Here is a 13,919-nt window from a genome sequence, read left to right as displayed (position 1 = left end):
AAAGACCTAAATGTAAGGCTAGACACTATAAAACTCCTGGAGGAAAACATAGGAAGAGCACTCTTCAACGTAAATAACAGCAAGATCTTTTTTAATCCACCCCCTAGAATAATGTAAATAAAATCAAAAATAAATAAGTGGGACCTAATGAAACTTCAAAACTTCTGCACAGCAAAGGAAACTATAAGCAAGACGAAAAGACAACCCTCAGAATGGGAAAAAATATTTGCAAATGAATCAACAGACAAAGGATTAATCTCCAAAATATATAAACAGTTCATCCAGCTCAATATCAAAAAAATAAACAATCCAATCAAAAAATAGGCAGAAGACCTAAATAGGCATTTCTCCAAAGAAGACATACGGATGGCCAAGAGGCACATGAAAAGCTGCTCAACATCACTAATGATTAGAGAAATGCAAATCAAAACTACAATGAGGTATCACCTCACACCGGTTAGAATGGGCATCATCAGAAAAGCTACACACAGTAAATGCTGGAGAGGGTGTGGAGAAAAAGGAACACTCTTGCATTGCTGGTGGGAATGTAAATTGATACAGCCACCATGGAGAACAGTATGGAGGTTCCTTGCAAAACTAAAAATACAACTACCATATGACAAGCAATCCCACTACTGGGCATATACCCAGAGAACACCATAATTCAAAAAGACACATGCACTCCAATGCTCATTGCAGCACTATTTACAATAGCCAGGACATGGAAGCAACCTAAATGTCTATCAACAGATGAATGGATAAAGAAGATGTGGTACATACATACAATGGAATATTACTCAGCTGTAAAAAGCAATGAAACTGGGACATTTCTAGAGACTGTCATACAGAGTGAAGTGAGTCAGAAAGAGAAAAACAAATATTGTATATTAACACATATATGTGGACTATAGAAAAATGGTACAAATCAACCGGTTTGCAAGGCAGAAATAGAGACACAGATGTAGAGAACGAATATATGGACACCAAAGGGGAAAGTGGGGAGGGTTGGAGGGGGAGAACGAAGTGGGGGACTGGGATACCAAATTGTACACTCTAAATATATGCAGTTTATTGTAAAAAATAAACAAATAAAAAGTTAAAAAAAATGGGAGGCAGCAGCTGGAAGGGATGTGGAGTCAAAGGGGATGTTTATTTGCTTTTTAAGGCAGGTGAGACTTCAGCATGTTTCAGTGTTGCTCAGGAGGATCCTGTTGAGATGAGAGGTTGGCAAACCCAAGAAAGCAGGGATGACAAACAGAGGATGGTTTGGGCTGCACGGGCCTCGCCTGAGCCGCTCTGCACATCCACAGCTGGGCTAGAGGGGGTACCACCCACAGCCCCTGGCCCGGGGCATCCTCACTGTCCGCCCAGCCACACTGCTCCTTAAAGGTGCCGGGAGGGACTTCCCTGGTGGCGCAGTGGTTAAGAATCCACCTGCCAACGCAGGCAACACGGGTTTGAGCCCTGGTCCAGGAAGATCCCACATGCGACGGAGCAACTAAGCCTGTGCACCACAACTACTGAGTCTGAGCTCCAGAGCCCATGAGCCACAACTATTGAGGCCTCGCACCGCAACTACTGAAGCACACACGCCTAGAGCTCATGCTCCACAAAAAGAGAAGCCACTGCAATGAGGAGCCTGCGCACCACAATGAAGAGTAGCCCCACTCACTGCAACTAGTGAGAAAGCCCATGTGCAGCAACAAAGACCCAATGCAGCCAATTAATTAATTTTTTTTTACAAAGTGCCAGGAGCAGCCCCAAGAGCCACCCCAGTCAGTTCTGGACGGATAAGAACACCTTCTCTGGGATGCTGAGATTAAGGAACATGAGAGCAGCTTCCAGCACTTCCGAGGGCAGTTCCTGAGGCACAGGGAGCACGGGGGCTCAGCGGGAAAGGACATCTCTGCCCTGCGCACCGGGCTGGCCAGAGCACTGTCTCTGATTGCTCCGCGTGCCACCCCCAGCCTTCGCTGGCTAAGTGCACGCACCTTATGGACCCCATTTAACCCTAGCTGTGAAGGCCAGGGATTGGAGGTAGCTGGACAGACAGTGCTGGGCGGTGGTAAGGGTGCTACATCTCCAGGGAAGAGACATGGGCCCCTAGACCTATCGTGGACCAAAAAAAAAAAAAAAAACTGGCTGTGTAACTTCTGTCTATTCAAATGAATTTTTGCATTTTTCTAGGTCCACAGCACAGATACAATTTCTAATCCCTTAACCACAGACCTGACTGCGAAGATTCCTGGTTGGTCAAATGTATCAGTTCAACCTGAGGTGTCAGAGGACCCGGGTGCCACTCCTGGCATTCAGCAAGTTAAAAGCCCTGAGAAAATCCAGATGGCTACCCCTCTGCCAGTGGCTCCTTCCTACAGTTATGCCACCCCTACCCCCCAGGCCTCTTTCCAGAGCACCTCAGCACCATACCCAGGTGAGGCCCTTTTCTTTTCTCCGTGGAGATAGGATGGGAAAATAGAGATTTAGATCAAAATGTTCCCTTTTAGTGGAAAGAAAGGAGGGAGGCATGACTTTTAAATACCGTAGATTAAAAAATAGTAATAATCCTGTTAGTGTCCCTGTAATCATACTTGGTCTCTCAATCCTTTTTTCAATAAGCTCCAGCCTATGGGAATTTATGAGGCTCCTTCCAGAGCCGAATTCCATTGTGCCTAGATTCAGTTAAGTAATGTTCAAGGAGCCAAGCAAACAGAGGACACTAGGAAGAAGGAGTCAGATCTGTACAACTATTGCCTTCTGAATGGCTGGTTGTGGGTCAGATATTTGTGTCTCTGATTTTGATAGCATCTTTATTTATTTTTTAAAATATTTATTTATTTATTTATTTATTTAGGCCGCGCCGCGCGGCTTAGGGGATCTTAGTTCCCTGACCAGGGATCAAACCTGGGCCACAGCAGTGAAAGCGCTGAGTCCTAACCACAGGACCAGGGAATTCTGCGTCTTTTTTTTTCAGCAGCTCATAGGAAGGAGATTTATACAGAGTGCTGCCGCCTTAACAGCAAGTCTGCTTCACAGGCTCTCTCCTAAGGTATTAGGAGGGAGTGCCGGGTCACAGGGCCTGCGCTGGTCTTCATCCCCTGAAAAAGTCAACAGGGTGAAGCAAAGCCAGTGAAAACAAACGTTTGCCAATTTTTAATTTCCTAAGGTTTCGTTTGGTGGTAATATAACATGAAATTTTAGGGTTTCAATCCTGAGGCATTAAAGTAATTTTTGTATTCAGGCAGAAAAGTTGTAATTTTTCGTATAATTATGAAAGGTTTGGGCTGCACTGTATTTTTGTCCATTATACTTTCTCTGAGTATAGTGGTTCCTTTCTTTTCTTTTTTATGGTTTTGAAAGTTACTTCAGCAATTCTTATTCCACCTCCTGGAGTGTCAAAATGCTGACGCTTCCACAATGGATGGTTTCATTTTTCCCCAAGTGTAGTTTTCCCAAGCAGAGAGATAAGGCTCAAATTTCATATTTGTCTAGGAAATCCTTTTCACTCCCAGTCTTGGAATATGAGTGAACCAGCCACTTGTTTGCATTAAGTTTTCTAGTCCCTAGGTCTCATACCAAATAAACAATTATTGTTAGATAAGATTTATATAATAAGTGGTTCGCAACAGCCTATAAACATGTTTGGTTGTCACAAATGTGGAGGAGGGGTGCTACTAACATCTAGTGGGTAGAGGCTAGGGATACTACTAAACATCTTACAGGACTTCCCTGGTGGCGCAGTGGTTAAGAATCTGCCTGCCAATGCAGGGGACACAGGTTCGATCCCAGGTCCTGGGAGATCCCACGTGCCGCGGAGCAATGAAGCCTGTGAGCCACAACTACTGAGCCTGCAAGCCACAACTACTGAAGCCCAAGTGCCTAGAGCCCATGCTCCACAACAAGAGAAGCCACTGCAGTGAGAAGCCCGTGCACCACAACGAAGAGTAGCCCCTGCTCTCTGCAACTAGAGAAAGCCCACAGGCAGCAACGAAGACCCAATACAGCCAAAATTAAAATTAAAAAAAATAAATAAATAAACATCTTACAGTGCGCAGGACAGTCTCCCCCTGACCCCACCTCCAACATACACACAAAAAATTGGTCCAAAATGTCAGTTGTGCCATAGTTGAGACACTTTGACTTGTATGGAATAGCTGGTGAATAGCAGAAAGATAGTATCTAGCTACTAGCTGATATGGATGTTCCAAAAATGCTAAAGTAGTTCAGGAAGTAGATCAGTTTGAACTGAAATGATCTGGGAAGATTTTTTTGGAGAGAAGACTGGCTTTTAAGCTAGAAGTACTATATTTATAATAAAGTAAGCACACACCCCAGTTGACGGAGATAGCTTTAGCAAAGTCCCCCAGAGTAGACCATGGCTTCTGTGGAGCACAAGAGGGAAAATGAGTGTAACTAGAGGGAGAATTGGGTAGGAAGGGTGAGATGATGTGGTCAGATGATGCTGGATCTCTGATGCCAGGTTAGGAGTTGGACTGAAACATGGTGTGGGAGTGGGGGTCTTAAGTAAGAGAGTATCATGGTAGGTGAGTATTTTAGAAAAATTCATGGTGATAGGTGTTTCAGGAAGACAGAATGGATTAGAATGGGGAGAGTTAGAGGGAAGACAGCGGAGAAAAACTCAGAGCGAAAGGAAGAAAGTGTCATGATAACCAAGAGTTTTAAGATGGAGGCAGTCAGCGGTGTTACATGCCGCAGAGGTGAAGCAGGAGGGTTGAGAAACAGCTATTAGATTTACTAAGAAGCAGTTTGTTGATGACCTCTAAAGACCCTTTTCAGTGGAAATTTGGGGGCAGTATCACATTTCAGGGGATTAGAGAGTGGATAAATAATGAGGAAATGAAGGCAGTAGCTGAGTATTGTCTATAGAAGAAATTTGGCCGCAAAAGGAAAGAGAGAAAATTTCTTATCTCTTGTGTATTTTCTTTGTTTCCAGTTGTAAAGGAACTGGTGGTATCTGCTGGAAACAGTGTCCAGATTACCTTGCCTAAGAATGAAGTTCAGTTAAATGCATATGTTCTCCAAGAACCAGATGCAGGTAAAACATCCACTTCCATTTGTGTAATGTTTTAATTGATAATGATATCTACATACATTTACTCGCTGTAAAAGTCCTATGAGAATAAGATATTGCTTTCACATGCACAAATATTTATGTGATAAGGGAGGCAATATAATGTTTGAGATCATAGGCTTTGATGTCAAGGTGGGGTTCAAATCCTAGTTCAGTCAGTCATTAGTTGAATGATTTTAAGCAAATTATTTAACTTCTCCAGTTTCCATTTCTTTCTCAGTCAAATGAGGATAATAATTCCTACTTCATAAGGTTACTTTAAGGCAAAATGAAATGGTATATAAGGTACCTTTGTACCTCAGTACCTAGCACATGGCTGATGCTCCTTAAATGTGGATTTTATTATACCCATTTAAAAGAGGAAGAAACTGAGACTCAGATTAACCTGTTTATTTTGGCCAAACAACTAGTAAGTAGGAGATATAGAACTTGTAGAGAAGTTATTCAAGATAACTACTAATATACATTTGTCACTTAAAAAAGAAAGACAAGCCCAGTGTAATATACAGTATTCAAATTTATAAAATATATAAATTGGGGATGATTAATTTATTACTTAGGAAAACTTTTGTAATATGAACATCCTTTTCACCTTTGAAGTATATGTTAATATACCAAAGTTTAACTTATAAACACATATTCTCTTAAGATTATCTGTGATGTGAAGTGAAGCATACTTTGATGGAAAATGATTGCATTAGGTTTGTGTTACTCTCATTATAAGGTTACTCAAATAGCTCATTATAAGGCTAGTTAAGCAAAATGCCTTACTGTGTTCAGAATGGGGGTCCTTCCATTTTAGGTACACATATTTCCAGTAAAGTATCCCTACTTTCTGGGCCTAATACCAAATAGTGTATTTATGCAAAAAGTACTTTTCCATAACCTAAATGCCCTCTCTGTTCTGTATTTCTGCCCTCAAATTGAGTTTTCCTTATCAGTTCATTCCACCTTCCTATAGGGAAGTATTTTCCTTTCCTCCTCTGGTGATAAGTTAAGGTGAATGGAATTGGTGGCCTTTGAAGATGCAGGTGAGGAAAGAACTGCTTTGAGCTGCAATTGCTTCCACTCTTTTATGAAAGATAGCCTAGCTCTACTGTATTTTCTTTTATAACCCCTATTTGCATATACATTTCTGTGAGTTAACATCACCTCGTATATCAGTATTCCAAAATCCATCAGTTGAAAAACACATTCTTTCAACTCTCCTCTCCGCAGTTTCTTCAGCCTTTATCAGATACATGAGATGGATGGTTTCAAACTTTCAAAGGTTGGGGATGATGAAGCAGGACCAACTCTGTCTGTTCTTCATCCCCCTCATCTCCTATGGCAGCTCCTGAAGCACTTCTCAGGATCCCCCTAGGGTTCAGAGGCATGGTTTGAAAACCACTGCCCTAAATCATTAAAACCAGCATTCTGTCTAACAGACCTATACTCAGTTGTTCCTACCCTTGGGCAAATTCCTGTCTGTAAGGCATAATTCGTCCCTTGAGCTTTTCTGTCCTAGGAATATTGTCATTTTTTGAAATTTGTGTTGCTAGCTTTAGATGTTATAAAATTGTCAGTTCCCAAACTAGTGTGAGTCTGTTTTCTGTGTGAAAAAAAAATTTCTAACTACAGTTCAAGAAATGTCATCTCTTAGCACCAGTCCTACTTCTGCTGCTTCTTTCCTGCTTCTCACCCAGCCTAACTTCTACATATATATTTATGAGAGCTGTCCAGGGTTGACAACTGGCCGAAACAAAGCTAGTATTTTCTGGAGGAGGAAAGAGTAATAGATCTTGTATCTCAGGCTTATAAAGTAAAATCTAGTCTTAATACTGTTTGAAATTAAGTTCTATATGTTAACTTTAATTTTTAAACTCATGAAATATGAAAAAGATGAGCATTCTCTGTAAGCATTTGAGGCAGCTTTTTTTTTTCTTTTATTTTTCCCTTTTTGGGTAGTAACTTAATTAAACCTTCCTATCGAAACCCACCCTTTCCTAGCCATAAGTGCATTTTGTTCCAAAAAAATATTTAAGACCACTTTAACTGGGGAAGGATTCCATTTAGATAACAGGACTCTGTCTCATAGCCCTACCTCGTCATATAGTCTGAGCTACAAATGAGGAGCATTTAATGCTTCATTTGATCTTAATTAATTTCAGTGGGGCCTGTTGTAAATGGGCCATCCCCTACCACCTTCTGCAGTGTGTTATTTAGCTCAGCAGGAATGAAGTAGCTCTTTTAACTCACCAGGGTGTGATGACCTCAGTGAGAGGAGCATTGTTAGCACTCTGCAAAAAGCTATTTTTGAACCATGTTATTTGGAAGTCATTGCTGTTCTTTGTTACAAAAGAAGTTTTGCAAGAAAATGGCCTTTGTTCCCAATGAGTTCATCCATGGTGGTTGGTAGGGCATGTATTTTCACTGGGATGCCACACCATGAGCAACCTGGTATTTTAGGGGAGGATTGGCCCAAAGCAGGGAGGGAATGGGGCAGGAATGAGCATTGCTGGAGAGAGTGGAAGAAGCCCTAACTGTAGTGGAGTCAGCAGAATCCACTATTTCTTTCAGCAGAATGTTCGGTTTCCCTTTGGCTTTGGGGTAAAATCTTAAAAACTAAGACCTTGGCGAGATTTAGAAAAATTTTGTTATTGGCAGTCTATGTGGCTGCCCTCTTTGTGTGTAGGTGTGTGTTTTCATGATTTTCGTAACTGCCCTTCTACAGGAGAAACCTACACCTACGACTGGCAGCTGATTACTCATCCTAAAGACTACAGTGGAGAAATGGAAGGGATAGATTCCCAGGTCCTTAAACTATCCAAGGTGAATTTGCCTCCTGTCATTTGCAGGGGTGGGCCAGAGGTGGTGACCATTTTCTAAAATGTATAATATAGAACTTTCTGTCCACACTTAAGTTAGGAACAGTCTTTCAGAAGTGAATCCTCCAAAAATCTGCCTGGCTGACATCCAGTATTTGTTAGTGTATGATTCTCAAATTTTCATTTATGGTGAGAATACTGTATAAGCATAGTGGTGATAGCTGAAAATATACACTAAACAGCTTTTAAGGGTAACATAAGGATTTTAGAATTTGGGAGATAAGCTAGGTTATTTGTGGCCACAAGACTGTGTAAATTGGCTCAGTCTTTTTTGGGATTCAGTATAGTTATTAAGAGCCATAAAAATGTTCATATTCTTTGGCCAAGCAATTTCCCTCCCTTTCTTCTTTCTTTCTTTCCTTCTTTCTTTCTCTTCCTTCCTTTCTTTCTTTCTTTTTCTTTCTTTCTTTCTTTCTTCCTTCCTTTCTTTCTTTCTTTCTTTCTTTCTTTCTTTCTTTCTTTTTCTCTCTCTTTCTTTCTTTCTTTCTTTCTTTCTTTCTTTTTTCTTTCTTTCTTTCCTTCCTTCTTTCTTTCCTTCCTTCCTTCCTTCCTTCCTTCCTTCCTTCCTTCCTTCTTTCTTTCTTTCTTTCTTTCTTTCTTTCTTTCTTTCTTTCTTTCTTTCTTTCAGCAACTGTTCATTGTACACTAGTTAGGTGGCAGGTATTGGGGATTTACTAGTGAGTTAATCATAAGATTAACATTTAAGGAAAATACAGTCTAGTAGGTGCTACTGACCAGAAGCAGATAATTATAACAGAGATACACTAGGTCAGTGCAGGGGTTTTGAAGTCCTGGGGAGTTAGAGTAGACTTTTTAGAGTTGGCCTAGTGGGGTCATGAAAGGTGACTGGCTTACTGGGTAAAGGGTGGAGTGGTACTACCCCAAGCAGAGGAAGCAATATGTCCACTGGGCCAAATAATAGAGAGAAATGTGGGAGAAAGGGAATTACATGTGGTTCATCCTGACTGCATCCCATGGTTTGAGAAGAGCAGTGGCACAAGTAAGTTGGAGAGATGCAGGGGCCAGATTGCACAGAGCCTTGTGTATGCCAGAGTAAGGCCTTTGACTCTTATCCAGAGAGAATATGGCACCTTTGAAAGGTTTTAAGCAAGAGAATGACGTGTTCAGATTATCAGTTTAGAAAGATCACCCTAATTGCAGATTGAAGGAGATAAGACTCAAATCAGGGAGACCATCAAGGAGTCTATTGAAAAATGTAGGTGTGAGATGATAATTGTCTGAGTGAAGAAAAAACTAAATTAATAAACTTAAAAGCCATTGAACTCTTACCATGTACCAGACACAGTGCTAATTATTTTGTGCAATTTTTAAGTCTTCCTAACAACCTCAAGATATAAATATTAATATTTGTTTTACAAATGACAAAACTAAAAATTAGAAAAATAAAGTGGTTTGGCTAAAGTGCACAAAGCTATTAAATGGTATATTTGAACTGGAACTTTCCATCTCTAAAGCCTATGCTCTTAACAACTGTGCTATGATAGGTAGTTGGAAACTAAGGTAATGATAGAGTGAATAGAGAGAAGTGGGTGGATTTGAGAAATATTATGGAGGTCAACTTGGTGATCAATTAATTGGGTGGAGGTGTTGGGGAAGAGAAGTCTAGGAAAATTTTAGCTTTTTGGCTTAGGCACCTGGGTGGATGTTGGTGTATTTGTGGTGATATTCACTGAAATGAGGAGCATAGAAAGAGGAACAGGTTTGGAGGAGGTTTGCAGATGACTAATTCATTTTGCAACAGAGAGAGTTTGAGGTACCTGTGAAACATTTGAGTGGAGGTGACCAGTAAGTAGCTAGGGATGAGGGGCTAGAGATCAGGATGCAGGTCTGGGCTGGAGAGAGAAATTTGTACGCCAACATCAAATAAATGACAACTGAAGCCATGGTAATAGATGAAATCGTCCAGAGAGTGTGTAGAGTGAAGAAATAAATGGATTGCAATTAGAATCCTGGGGAACACTGTCATTAAAAGTATGGAAGGAAGAGGAAATGGAAGAAAATGAGGAATAGGCACAGAAGTGAAAGCCAAGGAAGGAGAGCATTACAAGAAGAAGGAAGTGGTCAAAAATGCTACATGCATTCAATTAGCATTTACCCAAAGGAGATAATTCAAAAGAAAGAAAAAAAACATTTTACCTGAAAGATGTTCATCACAGCATTGGTTATAATAGTAAAATTTTGGAAACAACCCAAATATCCAACAAGGTGAAATGCTTATGTGAATTATGGCATATTTATTCATGTAGTATTCTGCAGCCATTAAAATGACTATTAAAGAGATTGTTCTAATGGGGAAAGTGTTCATACTAAATGAATGGAAGAAAGAATAATAAAAAGTTTGATATATACCATGATTTTAGCTAGGCCCTGAATACCACTGAAATATGAGCTCCTTGAAGGTAGGGACCTTATCTAATTCATCTCCAAACCCTAAGCCTAGGACAATGACCATATATAATTGGTTCTTGATAAATGTTTGTTAAGCAAATGAACTGTTTATAGCTCTTTTTTTGTATGTGGTAAAAGATCAGAAGGAAATAAGAAAAATAAGATTAATTGGGGTGCTAGAACAGTGGGATTGTGGGTGTTTTTTTTTTTTTTTTAGTATTATGTTCATACAGTTAGTGGAAATCAGCAGGGGGAAATATTCAGATATTTGAGAGCTATTGGTATTTTTACAAAATGTTTTTCTTTGCAGAGCTGATTGTTTTAATTTTATAACTATGAAGTAGGATGGTTGGGCCCTTAATGTTCTTCTGAAAAGAAAATGGGAGTACAGAGATACTGAAATCCCTTCTGTTGTTCCAAGTCAGCTAGTAATAAGATTCACATTAAAAGCTGTGATTTTTTAGTTTATAATTCATTGTTTCATCTCTTCAGCTAGTTTACTTTCTCCATTTTGGAAATGGTGCAAGAAGAGGAGAATTCAAGAGCCAGCATTGGAAAGTTCAGATATATATGTTATTTTACATATAATTCCTGCTGTTTGTGGTTGTCTAAAAGATCTTCTCTCACTTCTGCAGCTCACTCCAGGCCTGTATGAATTCAAAGTAATTGTAGATGGTCAAAATGCCCATGGGGAAGGCTATGTGAATGTGACAGTGAAACCAGGTATGTTTCCCAGCCCTGACCGTGTCTCCATTGCTCCCTCTGCAGGATTCCCAAGGAGATGGAGATTTGACTTTAGGGATTTTAAATTCTCATTCTTTTTTTTTTTTTTTTTTTTAATTTTTTTATATTTTTATTTTTTTGGGGGGGTACACCAAGTTCAATCATCTGTTTTTATACACATATCCCCGTATTCCCTCCCTTCCTTTTTTTTTTTTTTTTTTTGTAATATATTTACGTATTGGGCAATTCCTAGTTCTGCTAGTAAAAGGTTAGGGTGGCAAAGTGTATATAGTTTGGTTCTAGTTGGAACACCTGGCTGGGCAGGGAAACATTAGTCACATGGCCCACAGTGCAGTATGGCCTATCTACTTGATAATTACTTCTCCAAGTGGGTCATACTGAGAGAGGACCATGTGTTGTAATTAAGAGACACAGGAAAGCCAGGAGCCTGGGAGAAGCATGTAGAAAGAGAACGAGGCCAGTAGCTGGCTCTCTCTGATCTTTTGCCAAAAATGTGGGCCTTTGCACACAGAATTCCTCATTTAAACCCTGCCAGTCCTCTTTTTACCTTGGAAACCAAATCCCATCATTCTTTTTAAGTGATCCACTATTGGTAGATTATAGTACATTAGCAAGATATCTTGTTCTGCATTTTCAGGAAAAATTTGAGGGAAGTTGGGAAGTGGCACATACATTGGCACAAATTCTTAATACTATTTTCTGTCTTAGTTGGTAATAGATTTTTCTTTTCATTCCTTGAACTTTGTAGCCAACGTAGTCCTTTCACATTCTTAAAAATGTGTTTAGCATAAAGACCATTTGATCATTTATCAAAAAAAAGGCTGCTGGGTTTGTAGCTCACACTCATTCGAGTGGACCAGAGTGTTTTGTGACCTTCCCATCGCTCAGGCCTAGTCATGTCACATACAACCAGCTCAGGGATGGTTGAGAAATCACCCATTATCTTTTTAGCACAGTCTGTGCTAAGGTCTTTATTGCGCAAAGCTTGATTGTTGTCCATCTCTACTCAGCTTGCTTGAAAGCAGTGACTTGCTGCTATAGTATTTCTGATGTCCTAGATAATACCTCAGAGCATTGAAAGAATGCACAGGGCATGGCCTTAGCAACCGTCAGGTTTAGAAGAGGCTTTAACACTCCTAGGTGTCTCAGGTTAGAATGGCAACCTGATCTTGTGACTTTCCCTTTTGGTGATGCTCAGCTATCAATTATGTAATGGAAACTGACTTATATACTCCACACAGATGTGGCCTGCTTCTCCTATAATTTATAAAGCCCCTCTTGCAATTTCTTGTGGGTCATGTTCTTGCAGAGCCCCGTAAGAATCGGCCTCCTGTTGCCATTGTGTCACCACAGTTCCAGGAGATCTCTCTGCCGACCACTTCCACAGTCATTGATGGCAGCCGTGAGTACTTGTCTAGGCATGATGTTTTAGAGGAGCCTTCACTCTGTACTTTGGTAGAAGATCTGGGGCCAGCTGTGTCTGCATACTGTTTAGGCCAGTCCTCTTGCCCATGTAATGGGAAGACCAATCATCTGAAGCAATTGATTAGGAAGTAAAAACCAGACAGGCCCTGTGTAAACCCCATGTGGCCTGTCTGAAGTAATAGTTCTGCTCTGAGATGGTAAGAAAGTAGGATTATTCATGTAGTTAGCATTGTTTTAGTTGAAACTTGCTGGTTTTCAAATTTGCTTGCCTGGAGTTGCTGTTCTTTGTTATGGAAACAAAGCTCCTTCCTGTCGTGGCAGGAGAAGTAACTGAGAGTCTTGACAAAGAGCTCTCACTCAGCCGTCACTGCCTAATGAGGTTCTTGTCAGCCTTCTCCTGGAGAGACTCACAGAACGTGCTCCACACCCCTGCCTGGGCTCAGTATTAACATTTCACCCTTCAGAGTAGTGTCACCTCATGGGTGACACGAGAGGATTGCTGGGTCTTGGCTGTGTGTATGCAAGAGGTTTTCAGGCCTATCATCTCTCCCGTATTTGCTTGGTTTCTTTTGAGGCCCATTAAGGCCCTGTTACCCTGACTGTCTTGGCATCAACAGTGGTTTTTGGCAGAGGCAGTCACTGCTTTAGCAGAGGAACCTCTAGCAAGGTTAGAGATTTCATATAGCTGGTTCTGGCAAGAAGAGGAAGATAGAAGAGTAGCAGGCCAAGAGGAAGAGACAGAATAGAAAAACATTTGTGAGAGTGGTAGGAAGTGTTCACTTAGTACCATTTTATTTTATATATTTGAATAGATCAGAGTTAAGTAATATGTAAAGGTATACAGTGAAAAGAATCATTACCATCCCTGTCTCCCAGCTATCCAGTTTTCCTCCAGACAACCAATGCTATTATTATTTTATGTCTTTCTAGAGATATTTTATGTGTATATAAGAAAATACATATGCAGTCCTTATGACAACACATTACATGCACTGTTATGTACAGTGCTTGTTTCTATATGTTGGAGAATTTTTCTGAATTAATACATGCAATATTTCTTCATTCTGTTTGTCCTTTAATGATTACATAGCCTTCCATTATATCAATATATAATTTCATTGTATGAATATATACTTGTTTTCAGTCAATCTCTATTGATGACCATTTAGATTATTTTTGACTTGCTGTTACAAATAATGTTACTGTGAATAATCTTGTAAGCATGACATTTAACACAAATATTAAATGTCCTAAAGATCCACAGCACAAGTGCAAGTATATCTGTAGGATTAAATCCTTAGAAGAGGAATTGCAGGGACGAAGATAAATTTTCCCAAATTGCTCTTTATAGGGGTTGTGTCAGTTTATGCTTCCACCATGACTTA

The 13,919-nt window shown here is 40.2% G+C and overlaps 1 protein-coding gene across 12 annotated transcripts in view; it reads left to right on the top strand.

Annotated features, from left to right (window-relative positions):
- Positions 1 to 13,919, top strand: part of KIAA0319L (KIAA0319 like) — a 129,168-nt gene that overhangs the window by 86,592 nt on the left and 28,657 nt on the right. For all 12 annotated transcript variants that reach the window (XR_009048706.1, XR_009048705.1, XM_057704903.1 and 9 more), the window contains 5 exons: positions 2,188 to 2,431; positions 4,952 to 5,053; positions 7,803 to 7,900; positions 11,001 to 11,088; positions 12,419 to 12,511. Coding sequence is in view for 10 of the 12 variants with exons in the window: in XM_057704903.1 (XP_057560886.1) it covers positions 2,188 to 2,431; positions 4,952 to 5,053; positions 7,803 to 7,900; positions 11,001 to 11,088; positions 12,419 to 12,511 (625 nt within the window). In the remaining 2 variants the exon portion in view is untranslated. The remainder of the gene's footprint in view (positions 1 to 2,187; positions 2,432 to 4,951; positions 5,054 to 7,802; positions 7,901 to 11,000; positions 11,089 to 12,418; positions 12,512 to 13,919) is intronic.

The sequence above is a fragment of the Hippopotamus amphibius genome, chromosome 1, assembly GCF_030028045.1.
Source record: "Hippopotamus amphibius kiboko isolate mHipAmp2 chromosome 1, mHipAmp2.hap2, whole genome shotgun sequence".
Taxonomy (NCBI): domain Eukaryota; kingdom Metazoa; phylum Chordata; class Mammalia; order Artiodactyla; family Hippopotamidae; genus Hippopotamus; species Hippopotamus amphibius.
The sequence above is the reverse complement of the archived record's forward strand: the minus strand, read 5'-3'. Positions and strand labels throughout refer to the sequence as shown.